Raw genomic sequence first — 21,577 nt, 5'->3', positions numbered from 1 at the left:
CCTAAGAAGCCCCCGCACTGGTCTGTGATGAGAACGGAGTCTCTCCTCAGAACCCTAAGTCGTGATCCAGAACAGAAAGGCTGAGTGGAACTTTCTCTGGATGTGTCAATCTGAAATCAAATGGTAAAGAGAGATATCTAAGCTGGAGGTGGCTTGGCTTTGAGTATGAATACCCCACAAGGCCATGACTGGCTCAGCCACTCATTCGCCAAGGGGTCTTGGGCTAAGTCCTCAAAGCCTGAGTTCCCATTGCTCCACGTATAAAACAAAACAGTTGACCAACAATCCCACAGACCTTTGTGACACTAAACTTTCATGAGTTAATATGGTCCTCATGGTTAGCCAAGATGATTTAGGAAGAGATCTATAGTGATGTGTTTCAAAGAAGCAATCCACCAGTTACGAAGAGATTTGTCTAAAAGTCAAAGGAAATTGGGAACAGTTTTTCACTGGATGCTGTAGAACATCACCTTTCTTGAACAACAACAGAACAGCTCCCTGGTTCCTTAGTGTTGCTGACATCAAGGCAAGCAGGGAAGAAAAGCCAAGTCCCGGAGAGAAGCAGAACGGACAACTTTTTCTCACATATGAACAATCACAGTGTGAGATAAAGGCTTAACTCTCGTGTTTTTATTTGTATCTGCCACTTAGGATTACGCAGAATAACATTTTGGAGAGTGTGAGGACAGGCTCCCAGATGGATAGCTCTGACTTTTCAATGCAGTGTCCAGTGGGATTGGCTGGGAAACCTGCATTTTGAGAACAATAAAGATCCTTCAAACCTGAGAAGAGAAACATGATCGATATCATGTATGAGAGGCTCTTTGACCTGCCTGCTAAAAAGCCAGCCGGGATAACATTTCTGCTAAAAAGGGCCTCGGCTGAGCTGTGGATGACAGTCTACCTGAATCACGGTGTCTGTGAAAGTCGTAAGCATCAACATGATGGCCATAGATGACTGGAGACCTGGTTAAATGCTATTTCTAGGTGTGTCTGTGAGGTTGCTGCTGGAGGGGTGTCTCGTCTGAACAGGTGGACTTAGTAAAGCAGTATACCTTCCCCAACTGAGTGCCCATCAAGGAACCCACTGAAGGCCTGGAGGAAACCAAAGTTCCCAAACAAAGGAAGGGAGTGCTGTCTCTCTGTACGGTTGCTTGTCCTGATCTTAGAAACAAATTCCATGGCTGCTTCTCATTCTTAAGCCTTTGGATTTCTACAAGAATTTATACCACCTGCTTCCCCGGGTCTCCAGCTGGCAGACATCAGATCGTAGGGCCTCTTGACTTTGACAATCCAACTCGCTAGCTAATTCCTTCAGTAGGGTAGGTAGATGGGTGGTGGATAGATAGTTGGACAGTCCTTTCCTCACAATGGGTTTATATCCAGATAAATTCATGGTAAGTTTGTAAGTATACTTTGTAAGTCAGAGCTACATTTTATATGCCACTGAAAGGCAGAGTTTAGCTGAGTTTCCATTAAACATGGTCAGAATGCTTATATTACAAAATTATTTCTTCCAACAGCTATGTTACAGTGTTGAGTATCTCGTTTAATTTATTGGGTCTTGAACTGAAAGTGGAACCAGAAGGTTAAGGGGTCTGGTTTCACAGAATCACAACCACTGTGAGCCAGAGGCCATCTCTACCCATGCCCCCATCCTTCCAGCTCTTTATTATTAGCTTGCTTCTCTGACGACCCCTGACTAGTGCTCTGTGTCTAGATTCTGCTTCAGAGAAAGTATCCCATATTCCTTTACATATATTCAGTAAGTGAACTAATAGAGGCTAGGAAGTTAACACTGTTCTTCTCACAGTATACTTCCAATTGTTCACCAAGCTCCTTTGCCTCCTCCTCCAAAATGGCCCTGGGCTGTATCAGTTTGGCTCTATCCCCACTGCTGAGATTCTGGTCCAAACACTATCTTCTCTTACTTGGCTTTCTGCAACAGTTCCTGCCTCTCATGTTGCTCCTCTGTAGTCTAACTACATTGTTTCCAGAATAATCTTCATGAACAAAAGATTAGTCCTGACATTTCCCTGTCCTTCAATATTCTTCTATGGCTTTTCTTTGCATTTAGGATTTTTCTTTTTTCTGAAAAAAATCTTTTAAATGCTACATCTTTTAGATGCAGTACTACTTTTTACCTGTTTTGATATTCCAGCCCTTGACTTTCATAAATCTCCTAGAATGTAACAAGCTCTTTCCTATTCTAGGGCCTTGATAAATGCCTAGACACCTGCTCTGTTGTGAACCAACCGATACTCAACATTTCGGTCTCTGCTTAAATATTACTTTCTTAAAATTTTCTCTGAGTCCTAAATTAGAGGTTTGTCTAATCTAAGCAGTCACACCTCTCCCCCGTGCTTCACTGAGCTATATTGTAATATACTTGTAGATATGCTTACTTGTTCAATGTCTGCCTCCTGCCTTATTATCCATAGTCCATGATAACTGAGGATACATACATCACAGATACTTTTTCTGATTGATTTGGCCACTGGGAAAGTTATGCTTGCTTTCAGTTCATGATGCCCCATTTCGAAGGAGGAAAAAAGAGAACACCGGAAGAGAGCCACAAAGTTTGCAGGAATGAGGAAGGTTTATCCAGTACAACACCAAGATGCTTGTCTGCGGCTGGTAACTCCTTCTCTTCTAAGCACAAAAGGGAAAATGACAAATAGTTTGCACCAGGACTTTTGATTTTTTTTCCCCTTTAGGTTAATGCCAAACCACTCAACTATTCTCCTGAGAATTAAATGCTTTCCATTTTTGCCAGTGGTTTCAATTGCTGAAACTCTCCAGAAAGGTCAAAAAAAATTAACTTTTTATAGTCAGTTCTCAAGCATCAAATACATCAGCCACGTAATCTTTTTATAAATAAGGCGTTCAGTCCTCAGGACTGCGTCTCAGAGTCATGACCCTCTTTGTAAGGAAGAAATGTGTATGGTGATTTTTCTCCTTGCGTATCAAAAATAAAATAAATAAAAGTAATTATCTTTAAGTCCAGTATGGATGAGAGAATTTGTTTTTCTAACATGGAGCCAGCTTAGGAGGGGCAGAGAGCCGTGGACATCCGAGAATGGCTGCCTACTGCAAACTTCTGGCAACCTCCTTGGTCCATTGGTCCACAGCCAGTGTTTGTCTTCATAAATGAATTCCACATCTTTATTAAGTGAAGTAATTTTCGTTCATTATTTGAAACATACTTTAAATATTTTGTTTCATGACATTCTAATACAATTCCCTGAAGATCAAGGAAGATGGAAAAAATCAATTATATATTTTTTCAAATTTAGAGTGATTATAAAAAGAATTACATGCCAATTTATTCATTATGATGACTATCGCTTGACAGCATCTTGAGTGACTCAGATGGCCATGATTAAAGGGGTTCTCCTGATAGATGCCTTTCCATAGAAAGACCCAACACATTTATTAAATAAGCCTCTCTGTGGGTCTGTGTGTAGGAGACCATCGAGTAAGAACGATGGATTTCATGTCAAAATCGACCTCTCCGAACAAAAGTGAAGTACCTGGACAGCCCCAAACACATTCCACGTGGGAAGGCTACTTCTAGCCGGTAATGCAGAGAATGGATCTCATTAAACCGAATTGTATCTGACATAGATGAAATTACAAAGTTGGCCCTTTGACAGATGAACTAATTGGCTTTATCCAAAATAGGAGGAATTTGGGGGAGCATTTAAATCATTACAATTGTTGGGTCAGAGGTAGAGAAGAGTTAGAAAAGATGCTGGGCCCTAGCAGAAACTAGACTCGGCTTCCGTAGTTCCCAAAACCTTCTAATGGGTTTCACTGTTTTCTTTCCAGTGCTTATCATAATGAAGGCACCATGCATTTGCATCCCTAATGCGTCCTCCTCAAAAGTGTGTTGACATCCCTGTAGGTTTTGAATGGCTGTTAGGGCTGCTCTCCCTTTGGGCAGGTGCCCACACACTCCTTATATGGGCCTCAACCTATAGCGTGTCTGCCTTACTCACAGCCTTATTTAAAAAAAAAAAAATCCCTGGGAACCTCCTGTCTTAACTGCGCTCCTTTAGAAAACTGAAAACTCAGAAGTCAGATGACTCAGAAAACGAACATTTAACTGGATCCCCGCACATGGGACGACAGAGAGTCAGAAGGACTGTCTCTTTGTACATGGTAGATTTGCTTTTTAGAGCTATTTTTGCCAAAAGGAAATAGATATAAATAAGACCATCTAGATAAACACAGGTTAGAGGAGTAAGCTGCGAGCCAGAGGGAGCTCATCTTGGGGCACCAATTCTCCAGTACCACGCTCCCTTCTCACATTGTCTCCAAGGACTAAACCTACCGGCTGCCAGCAGAATCCCAAACTATCATTTGGTGGTGGTGAGGGGCGGGGTTCAATAAACACAGCAAAAATATTTTATAACTATGATTCAAGCATTTACTTAGCTTGCGCTGTGTTTTAAAAACTATGCCCAGTCTAACATGAATAGAAGATCATTCTGCCCCCAAAGGAACTCATGTATTAAGGTAAAGAGAGGAGGCACGGGAGCCCATCTGTAATGGGAGACATCCCCCAGAGTGATACTTAAGACCCATGGGGGTTCCAGGACCCAGAGAGCAGAGACAGGAAATGCTCCAGGGAAGAAAGACTAATCTCACACTGCAGGCACATGTGGGGGCTGTGTGTAAACATGAATGTGTGGTGGGTGGGGGTTGCGGCAGAAGCCTTAAGCCTAATTAACTGTCCACAGGTGAGTTGTTACAGTGTGTCGGTGAAGATGCAGAAGATAGCAAATAGCTCCCACCGCCCGTAGCTTCTTGAAGGAAGAAAACATCCTCTGAAGGACAGCAACCTCACCTGGTAATACAAGCCATATAACCTGCGTTCACTGCCTACGGATGCCCCCCCCAGGCTGGGACCAACGAGCACCACCACGTGGATATCCCCAAGGATGGGAGACTGGGAACACTTATGGGCATTGAGAATTCGTTTCTACTAATTTCTCAGTTTTTCAGGGAGGTAGCTACGTCACCAAGGAAGAGGAGCACTTGACAGCACTTGATAGGGCTTTAAATGAAGCAGCTGTGACTTGAGATGGGGGACAGGGGTAATGTCAGGAGTGAGAGGGAGGGAAGCTTTCAGAGTCAAAAACATGGTTGTTTTTTCTTTTTGCCCCAATTGTTCTATATTGAGTTGCTTGTGATAAAGGAAAAACTGAGCCAGGCAGGGTTCAGCTCAACCGTTTTTTTTTTTTTTTTTTTTTTTTTTAATCTGAAGCTTTTTCCTAGATAGAAAGTTGGTATGTTTGGTTGTTTTTGTTTTCTCCAGTATTTTTAGTGCTCATCTATTTTTATTTGCTGTTCAAAACATATAGACAAACATAAGCTACCCAGGGAGTAGGTCTTAACAGTCAGTGCTCAGTGAGATTTTCACTGGCAACACCGAAAGTAGCTTTTTGTGACATTGTCTCCCTGTGGGGAACTTCTGCAACAAATTAATTTGGATTCCCGAAGGGGAGCACAAGGTGCCACGTGAAACAGTCTTGACAAAACAATCGTTTCCCCATGACTTGTAGAATAAAGTTAAAAACATAGATACTATCTGAGAGGGGAGGGGGTCTGCACTGGCTTGAAAACTTTCGATAAAAACTTGCTGTTGTCCCTGGTTTCTAAGCCGATATTGGCAGTCACTGAATGCACCCTTTCTTTCAAAGGAAAGGAATGAAAGGAAGAGAGGAAGGAAGGAAGGAAGCAGGCAAGCAAACCTTGGTTATCCTGGCTAACATATGAAAGCGAAACAAGATGGCGTCACCCAGAAATGGCCCAGCCCAGCCAGGCCCCTGGTCACCCAACCGTTCTCCTTTGAGTATTCAGTGTGGCTCTCTCAACACCCACTCCTTTGCCTGTGCATATGAAGGGGAAAAAAAATGAGGCAGTAAAAGTGTCAGCCTGCTTTTGTCAGGAATAGCCAGTAAAAAATAATTGGAGGCGACTTACTACAGCCCAGGCACAACAGTCGCGAGATAATTGATCCTTAATACGCTGCTCCCGAGTCTCCACATGCCAGGAAGACTCTGACCGTGTGGAGGAGGTACTGGATGGCTTATTCCATCGAGGGGTTAAGCAGGGCTCAGGCTTCCATGGCTCTTCCAGCAACCTGCAGCTCTCACCCTACACTGCCTCCAGAGCACACAGCATCTTGTCCAGCAGCTGCTGCCGTAAGCCAGTAGGTTTTCCCTCCGGTCTGCGGTCATGCAATTTCCACCCCTCCCCTTCCTCCAAGGGGCTGGCATCATAATGCCAGACAAACAACTAGAACCACGGTGCCTGGGTCTAGACACCAGCGAATAAAGGATACCCAATACCACATCTCCCTAGAGTGTATTATCCCACTTAGAGGAGACAGTGATTGACATGAGGCAGTGGGGATTTTTGGGGTTTGAGGGTGATTTTCAAGTCATTGCCAGCCTCTAAATTTGAGTTTGTCAATCAGACGGTTCTTTCAAACCTGCGAATGTTTCTTTTCCAGCGGTAGGGCAATTAAAGGAGAAGCGAGTAAATGCCGAACCCTCGCAGGCCTTTCTTCTCGTCATATAATTGTTGTTAAAAGATTCATTGCCATGTCTGGGGAGGAGGGAACCTCATGGCATTTTGCATTCAGTAAAAATGTCTGAAACCATTTTTCAAACATTTTGAGGTTTGGCACAGGGCTGAAATCCATCTTGCCAAGCACTTTCCCCCTTAATTTTTAAACCCATGTGTCTTTCAAGGGGAATTTAATCCGTATGTTTCTAATTCATTTACACTTAACTCATCAAAAACGGTGCTTTGTACGAACTATTTGATGTGCGGAGTCCTATGGGTGTCTCTCCCTCTCTTACAACCCTGAGAGGCCTTACTTTCTGAGAACCAGGAGACGGGATCGCCCAGCTGTAAGCCAAATGATTGGAGCTGTGCTCAGAACCAACACTGAAATCAGAGGCAAGAGACTAGCTGAAGCAATGACATAAATAGCCAGCCTTCCATGCCTGCCCGCTCCTCCATCTAGGAAGACAGCTCAGACCCATGCCCTCCCCGCATAGGCCCCTTCCCCATACTAAGAACAAATCATGATGCTAACGCAGGAAATAGCATAGTTCAGCGGTGAGAATTCTTTTTGATTCTTGGGCTATTGGTCAATTGGGATTCCCACCTCCAAATCAGCAGAAAAACCTTATATTCAGTCGGGTACTAGTCCATAAAGAGCAGGCATAGTGCATGTATGCATGTATGAACACACGTATGTGTGAACACAGTCATCACATTACTGTAGTCACAGAATTGGTCTCAGGAGACAGCAAACGCACAGCTGTTCAAAGCGTTGTGGTAGTTATGTGTAACCTACTCGCACGATCCCATCTTGCTTGAAATCATTTCTTGATATGGCCCATGCTGCCTAATTTGGTGTGAATGCTGTGTAAAGAGTCATGGTGCTGTGTTGCTTAGGCAACGGTGACAAGAATCAGTTTCTCGTTGCTGCTACATATAACGTTGTCTCCTTTTAAAGGTTCAAAACCACACTGCCACACAGAACCCACATTTCTCTTGATGGCAGTTCTACCAATGACACTACCAATTGGTCGCACGATCTTTTTCACATGGGCATGTGACTAATCTATGACACACTGGCCTAGTCTACTATGGAAAGCTTCACCCAGGGTTTGGGGAAATAGGCAGGGCATAAATGGGTGGTGGCGGCAGGGTAGCAGGGAGGGCACATTGCTAGGAGGGAAAAGGAAGACACTGACTAGGACTTGCAAGCAAGCACGACTTGTCGTGTGCATTTTCCAGGCACTTAACCATCATTAATTAGTTAGAGACACTCTTCTGAGGTCAGGAGACACAGCAGTTCATCTTACAACAAGGAGCCACGGGGATTCGTGGCGGAGCCAAATCCAAGGCTGCTGGGTAATGGCTATGGGAAGGTGAATCAGGTTAACCGACTGTGCCACATTTTACCATAAAGCATCACGACAAAGGCACTGTCAGACAGCACAGGCAGCCTGAACCTAAGGAATGAAAAGCTGTCGCTGTGGGGCTGGAGAGATGGCTCAGAGGTTAAGATCACTGACTGTTCTTCCGAAGGTCCTGAGTTCAATTCCCAGCAACCACATGGTGGCTCACAACCATCTGCAATGAGATTTGATGCCCTCTTTGGCCTGCAGGTGTACATGCAGACAGAATACTGTATACATAATAAATAATAAAGAAAACATTAAAATAAAAAGAAAGAAAGAAAAGCTGTCACTGTGGCAAAGGACGAGGGGCCCTTAACAAAACTGAGAATGGCCCTCGGGTCCTTTTCTGTTGCTGCTATTGCTTGTCTTTTCAGAATTGGTATTGAAGTGACATGTTTTCTGTGGCCATGGAGTGCAGGCGTCTCTACGGGGCTGCAGTGCAAAGCTTGTCTCTTTGGAGGTTGTGGTCTAAGTTGCTCCCAACTACATCCCAACAACTACAGGATGTAGGTCCGAGGCTACATCCTGCAGGTGCGTGGGTGATAGTGCTGGGGAAGCTTCTAGCTCTGAATTCATTGGACATCTGCTCCATGTGTGTCGGGCTCACACAGGGCAGGCAGGAAAGAGGAGAGGGAGGAAGACTTATCCCATCCCATGTGTGGCCTGGAACTCCTGAATCTAAGGACACCATGTTCCACTCACTAACTAGACCACGAGGACCCTATGGTTGGAGGTTAAAAAAAAAGCAGGTTATTTTATATACCTTCCCAAGGCTCTTTTCACACTTGGATGGTGGAGTTTAATAACCAGGGGCCTAAATGGTCCCCGGCTTCTGGAAGCATAGCTTGCTATTGAGGCCCTGGGCATCATCTAAATTTTTGGTTTCTTCCATCACCCTCCATTCTCAGAAGATGAAAGAGAAAGAGAGACAGAGACAGAGAGAAGCATTAACAAGAGACAGCGGCTGCAAAGCAGACAGCCTGGTGAGATAGAAGTCTGTGCTGTTCTGCCTTACGGCATGGTCCCCGGACTGCTACAAAATCACTTTCTGACCTCAGATCCTTCTCTTCACAATTTGTAAAGATTTCTTTTTGTTGATTATTTTTGTTTGTGTGTATGTGTGTGTCTGCCGAGTGCACACAGGTTTTCTCAATAGCCAGAAGAGCATGTCAGAGCCCCTAGAGCCACCCAGCTTGGTGCTGGGAAGAGAACTCTGGTCTTCTGGGAGGAGTAAGTGCCCTTGACCACTGAGCCATCTCTCCATTCCCTCTCTTTACAGTTGGAATGATCTTCTCAATTTTTGATTCTGTGAAGCCAGTTGGTTGGAGAGAAAGACGTCTGTGAGTGCATTAAAATTATAGGATTATTTTTCTCTTGCAAAGGGGGTTCCAAATGGTGAGGGTAGAATTTAAATCAAATGTCATGGCTGGTGCCCTGCCCCCTGGAGCTTCCTCTTTGCCCTTAGAGGGAGGAAATGGCAGAAAGCAGTGACATATGAGCAATACCAGGGTTCAGAAAAGTCACCTATCGTGAGGACGGCCTTGGCCCATATGAGGGTGGATGCCGGTGAGAGCAACCCTGGAGGGGAAACGTAAAGCGAGAGCAATTTACGTCCATATTTATATTAACTGAGTTTATCTTAATTGCTGCCATTATGATTAATTCCAGAGGAATTAAACGGGATCAGCTCTTTCTTACACAGTGTCATCGAGCTGACTGAAGCATTCTTATAAATAAGAAGGCCAAGAAGAGGCAGACGCAAGAAAAGACTTTGTGTGGTATGAGAAAGAAAGACCTCTCCTAAAAGCAAAGGGTGGGGATCCAGATAGCCCTGGCTCTTCTCTTGGAACTGAAACCAAGCGACTGTCAAGCACAATCTTAAGCCTCACCTTCTAACCTTTAAAGATGCGATCGCCTAGCCTACAGCTAGCCATTCGGTCTGTCTCTTCTCCCTTCCTGTGCATGGCCTCAGTTATAATCTGTGATCAAGTTAACCTGAAAAGGAACACTGAATGACACTCTTTCCCTCTGCACGGTTATTTGTTTTTTATTGTTATTATTATTATTGGTATGTGTGTGTAGTACATGTAAGTGTGTATATGCATGTGAGTACATGCATAGTGCCCATGGGGTGGGCAGACAATATCTGATGTCAGCTCTCATCCTCCACCTTACTGAGACAAGGTCTCCCTGTAGTTAGCTGCCCACCCTAGAGCTTCGAGGCATCTGCCTGTCTCCGCTTCTCATCTTGTTACAGAAGTGCTAGAATTACAGACTTATGCTACTGTATCTGGTTTTATATGAGTTCCGGGGAACTCGAACTCGGGTCCTCAGGCCTGCACAGAAACTGTACTACCCACTGAAACAACTTCCTAGGCCTCTACGTTATTGATGCCCAAAATATATTATCATCTAAACTCTCAGCAAAGCGAAATGATTTCCTTAGTAAATAGCTTAACATTTATCGATCACTTTCTATGCTAATTGCATAGGTTCATTTTAGAGAGTCTATCTTTTAGGTGAAGCCACTGAACCTAGCAAGTATCAGTAGATTGTCAAAAATTACCATGCTAGTAAAGGGCAGAGCCAGATTTGAACCCAGATGTGCCTGACTCTAGCAGCACTCCCGGGTAGAATTATACTGGACCATAGTGATGAACAAGGAGGTTCCACCTTTGCCAATAAGTTTGTCCCTTATGCCTTCTTCCAATGGTGATGTAGGCCCTGTGGAGGGCACAGGGCACAGTCGAGTGGGTACATAGGCCCCACAGGCAACCAAAGGGCCAGGGCTATCTCAGCCCATGAGTACAGCCCAACATGATTTTAATTCTTTAGAGATTCACAGGCTCCTAGTAACTCACGTGAGCATGCAGGATATTGCAGCGCAGTCCCTGGGGACCACTTTCTCATTCCGACGGAGGCATAACCAGCAGACTGCTTGACAGTTTTTGTAGATTGTGTTGTTATGGGGGCGGGGAATAACTCAATTCAGTTTCAGTAACCCAGACGGAAAAGGAAGGAATGATAAGGAATTTGAAGTATCACTTGGAGAGACAGCAAAGTGTCCAGATGGGTCTTGGTTAGTATGTAACTAACATTCTGGTTTCTGGAATGATAGAACTATTGATTACTTCTTCCTGGGTGCTGCACTGCCACATCGATCACTAATAAGCTCTCCTGCCAGAGTAGGTTCAGGAAGGAAAGATGTATGGCCTTGTTACGATGTTTGTGTGGACTATGTGGTGGACTCTAAGCCAAGCTAATTTCAGTGTTCAAGAGTATAATTCACTGACTGGCATCCTATGTAACCACCATCTGTGAGAAACAGCCCTCTGAACACTCCAGCAGCAGCAGCTACCTCACTAGGATAATAGTGTATGTTTAAATTAAAAAAAAATCACAAACTAAAATTTGGGCTGGGGATTTGAATTTCCAATGCTGCCCAATTCCTCCCTCCTTGTGGCTAATCCCCTGCTCTGTGACTCCCCAGCCAGGGAGTTAAACGAGCAGAGAACCAACACGAGCGAGCAGAAGAAAACCCCACTTTCAACTCCAGCTGTTGCAGCGTTAAGTACAGAACCTGATTTTGCTCACCCTGTTTAGTTCCAGGCACATGACAAGACTCATTCTCAACACTAATTTCTGCCCCTTAACCCCTGACCTGACTTCTATGTAAAGTCTATTTGGATTGATTGATTAATTGATTGATTGATTGAGTGCAGTGCTGGGGATCTAATGCAGTGCCTCATGCATGCTAAGCATGCAGTTCATATCCCTGAGCATCACCTGCAGTCCCCGGGGGAAATTAACCAGCGTTTTCATCACTCAGGTAAAGGCAGCCTCATTCAGCTGCAAGGGCAAGTCACTCATTGGTGTGATGGCCAACGTGAACTTTTAGTCCTGCTGGAAACTGAAACTAGTTCTCATGGTTTTGTTTGTTTGCTTGTTTTTGTGGCAAGGTTTCTGTGTAACTCTGGCTGTCCTGGAACTAGCTAATGTAGACCAGGCTGGCCCCAAACTCACAGAGAGCTGCCTGCCTCAGCCCCCCAAGTGGCGCGATCATAAAGTGTGGGATTAAAGGCATACTTACACTGCCATTGCCACTGGTTTTCTTCAGTTTCTTACTAAGTCTTGGTTGTACCTGACTGGGCTACCAGGGTCCCTTGCCCAAACCGCATGGCCCTGCCGTACTCCTTTCACCCAGGCCAGAGAAAGCCAGCGAGTTTTATGGGGCCGGTCCTTGCCCCATTGTCCCTTCCATTTTGTCTTTACTGCCCTGTTGCTAGTGCCTGGTACCTGCTCCTGTGCCATGGGTCCATGCGCTTCTAAGTCTGTGGTGGCTGCTTCACCCTGATCTAAGAGGAGCTATAAGCTCCCATATATGGGGGGCTAGGGGAATGCCCCTCAGCTCAAGTGCTTAGTTCCCAGAATAAAAAGGACAATGTCATGAAAGAAAGCCTGGGGGAAGAAGAAGAACTCCTGAGAACAAGAGTCTGGGAACAGCAGCCAGAGCAGCGATGGGATAGGGTGGTGCGGGCCCAGGACGAGTCTCCCGTTGTAGTCACTGGTATGCTGTTGTGAATTCACTGTTAGGTGGGGACCCTCATCACAGTGAGAAGAGGTCAGGCGGTTTAGAGAGGCTCAGTGGCTTTCCAAAGTCACACAGATGATAAATAAAACAGGCCCCTAGAATCCCAAAGACCACACTCTTTGCAAGAGATTCCACAGTACCAGGATATGCCAGTTCCCTAATACCACCCCCTTCCTTCTTATCATAGGTGTGAGTGACAACAACTATAGACTGGGCCTTGCCCTGCCCTGTGCCTCGTCTCTGGTGTCTCTAAAGCCTTGTCTTCTCCTTCCCTCCGGCATAAAAACATGGCCTACGGTCCCCTGTGGAAACCAAAGTGTCCACTGAGGCCAAGCTCCGAATGTCAAACAAGGACAATGCCATCAGCATCCCTTCAATCGCCACCTGACAGTGTTCAGAGGCAGGCACCACCCTGGAACCTCTTCTGCCACCAAGTTACTTGTCGTGATGGAGGTGGGTGTTGGTCACGGCTGGCATGAGGGCCCTGGACTAGCAAATATGACTTGCTTTTACATGAAAAAACATATATGCAGACCAGTGCAAGCCTGGGAAGAGCCGCTCGCAGACCGGGGCTATAGTGGTGTCCTGGCTGGGACTCTATACCATCACTTTCCAAGATGTTGCTATTAGGAGAAATGAGGCAAATGTATCATGGCGACTCTCAACATGAATTCCTCAACTCATATGAATCAACAATTTTCTGGGCAAAGTTTAAAAAATAGCAATTGAACATCCCCCCAAAACACTAAAACAGCCGTCAAATAATGACACAAGAGGTATCTAGTGTCACTGAGGGTCCAGTGGGCTAGGGCCCCTTGTCTGCCTCTCTGTGGGTCACAAAAAAGGTATTTCTGATGACTGGTATACAGCTCACAGCCTGGTCAACAAGAACTCTAACTCAAAAAAAAAATACATAAAAACATAACAAAAAAGTATCAAAAAGCAAGGATACCTTCTCTGTTCCTAAGGGCCTCAGCACACCCGTGATGCCCACTGAGCTATGCATGGTGACTAAGGACTAATTACGACCCTCACCCTGAGTGAGTTCCCTCACAGATGGGCACTTATGGTTATTCCCAATGTGAAGTTGACTCCAATAAACTCACAGCACGTGCTTTACCATCAGCCAGTAGGATGAGAGAGAGAGAGAGAGAGAGAGAGAGAGAGAGAGAGAGAGAGAGAGAATATGAATGAATGTGGAAAACCTACTACTTGGAATTTGACCAGAGAATAGAAGTCTTGTTCAGGGAAAACTCTGGGTTGACTACAAGCAGTTAGGACTTTTGCATAACCTTTAAAACTCTAAATTTCAATTTCATTTAAAAACTTGAGACTCACTCAAGCGCTCAGCCTCCGAACGTTTGTCAAGCACACATACATCCTTCGCACTGAAACAAACAACAAGATCCAACAGAATATCTCTGGAACTTGTATGAACTTGAACTTGTAAGAAAATGATGCCATGCATCCAGGCGAGACGCAGACTCTGGAAGAATCTGCTTCTTGTAAATACCGTCCTTCGCCATGCAAGTGAGGGTGGCACCGTGCTCCTCACCCCACTGATGTCCGCAACCTATCGGGACCACTTGTGGGACCAGGAACTTCTCTCTTGTCTCTTGGGCCACTTTGACAGGCAAGCCTAGTTAGTTATGTGACGCAGAAGGCTGGCTCTTCCTGGGCAGTGCTAGAAAACTACAGATCGCGTCTCATAAGGAGCCTTCATTCCAAAAGCAAGGTGAAAATCAAGCGACTTTCCAAGCAGGCAGAGGCAAGTCCCTCTTCACCCTTCTCCATTCATTTCTTCAGGAACTCTAATGCCAGGGGAGTGTAAAACACACCTTTCCTGAAAAGTTATGCCAATGCTTTTCAGCACACATCATTATTGTGTGTGCATATATACGTATGCATGTATATAGGTATATATACACATTTATACATTTATACACACACACACACACACACACACATAGCAATTGCACCTGCTCTATTGCTGGAAAACTTTGCAAGAAGAGACTTCAGTGATGGTAAAAGGTAAGCTTCGTATGTGCAGGAGGAGGGGCTTAGTTCCATCACTCACATTTAAAACACAGGCTTGCTGCACCCAGCAAAGCAAGCTCAGGGATAGATTGTGACCCCTCCTCTCTCCCCCTCCCCCCAGAAAGCACTTCTCCAGCCTCCATTCCCCTTTCACCTCTGGCCAGAAAGGAGGGAATAGAAAGGCTCATTGCATGTCGTGATTAATTTCACACAAAATATGCAAACACTTTGCAGGGATGAACCCCTTGCCTCTGTTCACATTGATCTGCCTGATAAACCCGGTTAAATAAGCCAGGAGAAGGGCAGAGCCCCCACAGGGTGAGCTGGCCTTGCTCTCTCCTGCTAGGGGCTTTTAAGGCATACACAACACCAAACCCACATATGACACGGAAAGGTGGTGATGAGTTTCCACGCCGCCATCTCTATTTCTCTGCCCCTCTGGAGAGCATTGGGAATGGAATCATTACCCCTAACCGTGTATTAGCGTCAATCCATTACCCTACTGTTAACTTGTTTCTAAAACAAATCAATCAAAGGTTTTTGTTAATCACCCCTCCCACTTCTCCCAGTGTATAAAATTAACTTAAGAAGACGAGTGTCTTCAAGACAGCGCTAGATCACGTCCAGCGCCACATGGAACACCCTGAAGCAAACACACACTCACTGCCAATGGTAGCTGAAATGACAGCGGGAGACGGCTGCTAGCTACTTCTGCGCATCATCAGATAGTCCTTTTAAAACACATCCCTGCATTCGTAACAGAGAAGACACCACAACCATGAACTCTTCCTCCTCAGCACCACGGATGCAATAGTGTCCCAATCGTTAACAGTTCACCCGCTGCACTCAGAAAGCCCTCCCAACCCGACCCACCACCACCCCATCACCGAGACCTTTTATGAAAAGACAACTGTTTTAAGGTGAAGAGGGGGGGGGAGAGAAAGAGAGAGAGAGGATGAATTCTGGTGGAGGAAAATAATATACAGCTGTAATAATACTGTGTTTTTAAAATACCAAACTATAGTTTTACTTTTAATAATAAAAGATAAAAAAGGGGTGCCTGCGAATAATTAGAGGTTGCAGCCTGAAGGCAGTTAAAGTCACTGCAATTGATAATAAACTGAAAACCCCTTGAGAGCAGGTAAATGCTTTGCAACATTGACCCCCCTCTCACGTTACTTAACTACCCTGTGGTTCTTGCATTACATCACCGTTCCAGCGATTGGTCCCTGCGTTTTAACTCTCTCCCTGTCTCCTCCGATTAGGAGCAACACAGCAGCAAAGAAACTTCTCCGGAGTTTGCTCTTTCTCGATTTGCTTTTGTATTTGTGGCTTTTTTTTCCTCCCGTGGCTTCGGTTGGCTTGACTGATTTCCCCCCCTCTTGCCTGGCCTCTAACTCATTCAGGTCTCTATACGAGGACGAGGAAAAAAAAGCCCAACTCTGATCAAAGTGAAAAGAAATGCCTCTCAAGGCAAGAAGAGGAGCGGAGGGGCTGGGGAGAGGGGAGAAGAAGGGAAACAAAGGCGGTAGGAAGGCGAGAAAGGGGAGAGAAAGGAGGAAGGCTCCAGAACAGAAAGCAGTAGGGGCCCCAAAAAGCTCTAAAATCAAGAAACAGAAAATAAAATTACAAACCAACCTCATGGCCATCACTGAGGCTGAATTCCCTCCTGAGGTGCAGAACATGAGAGCTGTGGAATGAGTGTGTGTAGAATTTGAGCCAAAGCTTAACTAGCTTGAGTGACTCATATCCTTCCCATTTGATTCCAGGCCAAGCAATGATGTAATGCGCTGGCCCTTCTTTAGCGCCCTGCTCTGGCTCTCTCCCTCTGGCTCCTCTGCTCGCTCTCTTTCTCCTGGGCTCGCCCTCCTCCCCCTTCTCCTTTTTAGCTCAGTGCTGGTGAAGTCACCATTTAAATCTGGCAGAACTGAAGCAAAAACTTCAATGTAACCAAAACAGCCCCAGGCCCAGTTCCAGGCTCAGGGCCTTCGTGGTGCAATCGCCCTTAGAAACCAGTAAACAGAGGAGGAAACAGTGCTGTCCGGGATGGCCTACAGCTGCTGCCTTCGGAGCTCAGAGAGGGACCCCCGGGGGTCTGCGACTAGGGGTGGCGTTGCTCTGCTGGAAATAAATAAATGAATCTTTAAACTGGGTTTGGTACTCGCCCTAAGTTCGGAGCTAGGGTAACGACAATGAAGAGATGGGAACACCGATACTAGAGAGGGGACAGGTTGAAGCACCCAGCAGCAAAAGCCAACTCCAGTTATCAAGCAAAGGGCTTCAGCTCAGAACCAGGTGACAGGGTTTCCACTGCCGTGGACACGTTTTCCTGGAGCTGCATGGGGTTTTCTGCAGAATGCCACCCCGTTACCCCGCCCCACCCCCACCCCCAACTTCTCATATCTGACCTCCCTGTCAGCAAGGGCAAAACCACTTCTGGTCCAAACACACGCCTGTGTCTGGAATCATCAAGGACTGTGAAATCGAAGTCATTTCTCCCTTCATGGGCCGCTCCGGGGGCTTTTTACCGTGCTGAGAGAAAGGACCTCTGCGAGCTGAGTGAAACCTGGTCTCTCTAAGGTTAGCTCTCAGCTGAGGGAAATGATGCCGGCCCCTTCAGAACAAAAGACAAGCCTCCCATTCGTCACCTTGCTGCAGGGATGGGATGAACGCTGGGGTGGAGCCGCGTGTTTTAAGAGTGTTCAGGTTGAGCAAACAGTATGGATGTCTTTCTCTCTTTACTTTTTAATTACAGGGGGACGAAAACAGCTTGGGAGCGGTGGAGAAACCAAACGGTATCTTCACAAACGATAGAAAAGCCCGTTTAATTGCTGAATTCTCACTCCGTAAACAGGGTACCTGGAAGAGTCCTGACTCTGGGCAGCTTTGTTAGCACAGCTCTCTTATTCCACTTTTACTATTTCCCATCACAGCTTTGTGCCTCCTCCTTATCAAAAAATAAAAATAAAAAGTAAATTTTTGAAAAAGGGAACTCACTAGGATTTTTTTTTTTAACCACAAAAGCAGAAGAAAGGCATGAGGTTGCATTTCCCTCCCATACGTGATCACAGCTTTGACTACAGTCTAGTGCCCTCATCATTGTGCGCCAGGGAATCGGGGTACCTGATAAAAACATGTCTCTTCACATGGCACAAAGCAGGGAGGGACCTTTAGTTCTGGGGAAATCACTTAGCTTATTAAAGATACCCACTGTGGAAGGTCCAGACCTGTTCATCTGGATCCGCTGGGATTTAACTCAGCTCCAGGGACTATCTCTCCACTCAGGATTTGCCCCCACACTCCCTGGCAAGCTGCCCCCTGTCACAACGTCCTCAATCGATGCTGAGACCGCAGTGGCTCCCCGTGACACCTTTAGCAAGGCAGGCAGCTCTGAATTAGAGGTGATCAGCCAGAGTTACAGCTGGCGCCACGGAAGCCCGTGCCCTGACAGCGGCAAATGTGGCTGTTACAGCGTGGCCCACCGTGTCAGTGGCCTAGATAACTCACTTTTGTCTCACTGCCCAAGCAGCCATTGATTTTTCTTCTACTGCAGGGAATAAATAACGCAAAATTTTCAACAGCTCCTACAAGCTATAATTCCAAGTCCGCTTGGCAAAATTTTATATAAATGACTTTCGCCCCTTTTTAGAAGAGATTTATTCTATTTTCTCCATTTGTCCTCTCCTATCCACTAATATCCTTCCTTGTCTAAGCTTCCATACTTAATGTCTTGGTGTTATTATTTTAGGGATATCGAAATGGTCTAGGAGGTGGGGTTTTCCAAATTGACATCTTCCTATAAACTTCATATGCTGTGCCTAGGATTGTTTTATCCCACATCATAGGGGTCGGATTAAGCTGTTGGGTGATGGGCCTCATCTGTGTTGGAATGAAGTTGTCATAAACATTTCACCCAGAGACCTTCCCTGGGCTTTCCCTGGAAAGTTGCAAAGATGATACCTTTGGCCAAAGCCTGACCAAGACCTCCGCTGGGATCCTCAGGCATTGCGGTTCTCCAAGCACAAGGAGTCTAGCGAGGGCAAGTGAACCTCAGATCGGAGTCACATATCCAAGAGTTCAGTGTTTCCAGAACTCACACAAACTGCAAGGACCTAGAGATGCCTACGATGCCTGGTCAGGGACGACACAGCAGGGTTCCACTGTCCCAGGGCTCACAAGTCCCAGTAGAGCTCCTTCAGGAGAAACAGAGGAATAAACACTGCTGCTTTGCAGCGCGGGACTGAGTGGAGACCAGTAGCAGAGTTCAAAGCGGTCTGAGTGTTTATTCTTCTTCACACTTTCTGCTTGAAGCATCGGCTTCCTTTCTGCCGCTTTTCAACCAAAGAATGGCCACTCGGCGTCTCCCACTGTGGAAAAGAAATCCTGGCTTCCCTCCTAGGTGCAACTAACTGGAGAGAGACTATCCTAATTCCCACAGGCACTTCCCCTCCAGACCTCATTTTTCACCCATTCACCCATGTTGCCTCCTGGCCCCCACTCCTGTCCCTCCATGCTCAGGCTGCTTCTATGGAGAGCCTGCTTTCAGTGGTGGGAACGGGTACAGGGCTGTAATCCTGGTGGGGACCTTCACTGAAGCAGCCCCGGCTAGTGGGCTAGGCCCTCAGATTGGCCGGCTCGCTCAGGATGGAGCCCAACACTGTCCTCCGAGGAGCCATCCTCCTTGGGGAGAGGGTGGCGGTACCGCACAGCTGTTCCATGTAACTCACTCAGCCTCCCAGCTCCTGACGACACAATCGGCTCCAAAGAAGAGGAAACCTCTGAGATTTGAGCCCCTTTGGATTCTTTCCAAAACACCCTGCTGGAAAAGGCACAGCAGGACTTGCAGGAGCTGAAAGGCCCAACAACCAAGGAGAGGAAGCTTTCTGTGCCGGTGACTTTCTGGGCTCCGTGACATTATGGAAGACACAGACAACGATGTAAGAAGTAAGGACCCTTCCTAGGGGAAGCCGGCGGGATTTCTGTTTTGTTTTTTTCCTTTTAAGCTTCATCTATTCCCCTCAAGGCAAAGCATGTCATCTTCTCCCAGACATTGTTTTTAAAATTTAACCCATGATTCCTGTAGTCCCTGGGGAACTTGAGAGGCCAGATAATTTCAGAGTTAAACAAGCAGTAATGGCTATCACATGTAATCAGCCATAAACCTAGTATTAAAAATTATCCCCCCAAATGTGGCATCTCTTCCTTTTTTAATTTAGAATAACCATCCAGGTGGTTTTCCAAGGACCCCCTTTGCAAATTGCTTCCAGCGGACCTTCCGGTCACAGACCGCTGCACACCCACATGGTGTCACTCAGCATTCCTTTCAACTTGGGTGTCCCTTGTTTTCACAGTGGACAGAGGCGGAGGGGTGTCCGCGGCACGTACCCTCAACCATGTGCAAGCAGGACCAGGAGGCTCAGGCCAGCGGGCCTGATGATACCAGCCCTGGGCTCGCCAAGAAGAAAGTAAGGCCTTGAGTGATTTCTCCTTGATCACTCCTGTCTGGTACCTACTGCCGCTCCTCCAGCCTGGCACCAAGAACCCTCAGGCAACTGACTGGCCGTTCTCGTTTCAAATGCCACGTGCGATGTCCTGAAGAGGCAATACTGTGAGAAGGGACAGGATCATCTAATGGCAGACAACTTTCGGGGTGGGTAGGTACTGGGAGGTCAGGTGAGACCTTTGCTCAGCCCTAAAATATCACAACTGAATTTGATTACCTCTTTCCCCAAAAGTTTACTTCAGTCTTCAAATAAAGATACCCCTGTGTCACTGGAGGCTGTCATACTTTCTCAAAGGCACGTGCCTCCCCCCCCCCCCCCCCACTGAGTATCTGTTGATGGAACAGATGAGAGCACTTGGCAGTCTGGGGATTACCTGGCCTATGCTTGTCTCCCTGGACATGAGGCTCTCTCATTTAGAGAGAGGTCAGGTCTAGGGAGTACCCTCCCGTGCTTGTCCTTCTCAACAGCCGTTCGCTCCTCCTCTCTTACGGGACTTTCTTTTTGCAACCTAGGCCTTGGCAGGTTATCTGGCTCATAAGGAGTAAGGCCCCAAGAAATCTGACCGAATCCCCGCTGCCAGTCGCTGCCCAGGCTGCCCAGCTCTCCCTGGAACTTCTCCTCCCTAGCAGGTCCTGCTCCCGCTGGTACACGTTTTTTGTTTTTCTTGTTTTGTTTTGTAAATTTCTTAGGGCCTGGAAGGTCTGGGATGAGGAGAAAACTCCAGGGAGCCCGCAGGCCTGGGCATGTGGGTCTTCTTCCTCTGAGCTCTGCACTTTCTCCTCAGAGGCTTTCAGGTCCCCCAAGCCCTTCTCATGAAGCCTAAGGCACACGTGGAAGATGAGCAGCGGCGTTAAACAAGGAGCAACCAAAACTAGAGCGTGTCTGACGGCTTCCCACATGACACCTCCAGGGAACTAAAAACCGAGGCGAGGAGACCCACATGGCTTCCTGGGTACCCCAAGGCAAGGGAGACGGATACTAAAACCCACTCAGGCCAAAATTGGTGGTTAACCAAAGCCTCTGCAACCCATTGGAGGAACTGTAGAAGGGGCTAAAAATTGGCTAGGAAGAGATGAGATGGACGAAACGGATGAGTGAAGCATGCTTTCATTGAGAGATTTCAGAGGGTCAGAGCCCAGTGAACTTGTTAGTCTCTACTGCATTCAGGTCTTCATGCCAAGTAAATTCAGGATATGGCCCAGTAGTCACCAGAATTGGCTCAGAGCAATTAATCCAAGGGCATGTGACAAAGTGAGAAAAAAGAAGGCATTGTGGCTTGGTTGGCTACCCCGATGACAGGAGATGATCGACCAGATGTCCACTTTCCACTCAGGCCCAGTGCTGCGACTGAGTTGCCGAGGCCAAAGCACCCGAGCAGGTTATAAAAGCCAAGCAGAGCCGGGCGGTGGTGGCGCACGCCTTTAATCCCAGGACTTGGGAGGCAGAGGCAGGTG

At 46.5% G+C, this 21,577-nt stretch overlaps 1 protein-coding gene across 2 annotated transcripts in view; it reads right to left on the bottom strand.

Annotated features, from left to right (window-relative positions):
* The window catches only part of Creb5 (cAMP responsive element binding protein 5), a 393,781-nt gene that overhangs the window by 108,882 nt on the left and 263,322 nt on the right, over positions 1 to 21,577 (bottom strand). The window contains exon 1 of one of the 2 annotated variants that reach the window (XM_075955285.1): positions 16,258 to 16,334. The exons of the other annotated variant lie outside the window; for it this stretch is intronic. Coding sequence (XP_075811400.1) covers positions 16,258 to 16,304 — 47 coding nt within the window. The 5' untranslated portion in view covers positions 16,305 to 16,334. Of the gene's footprint in view, positions 1 to 16,257; positions 16,335 to 21,577 lie in introns of those variants that run through there. 2 annotated transcript variants of the gene reach the window in all.

The sequence above is a fragment of the Microtus pennsylvanicus genome, chromosome 21 (genome assembly GCF_037038515.1).
Source record: "Microtus pennsylvanicus isolate mMicPen1 chromosome 21, mMicPen1.hap1, whole genome shotgun sequence".
NCBI classification, from domain to species: domain Eukaryota; kingdom Metazoa; phylum Chordata; class Mammalia; order Rodentia; family Cricetidae; genus Microtus; species Microtus pennsylvanicus.
The sequence above is the reverse complement of the archived record's forward strand: the minus strand, read 5'-3'. Positions and strand labels throughout refer to the sequence as shown.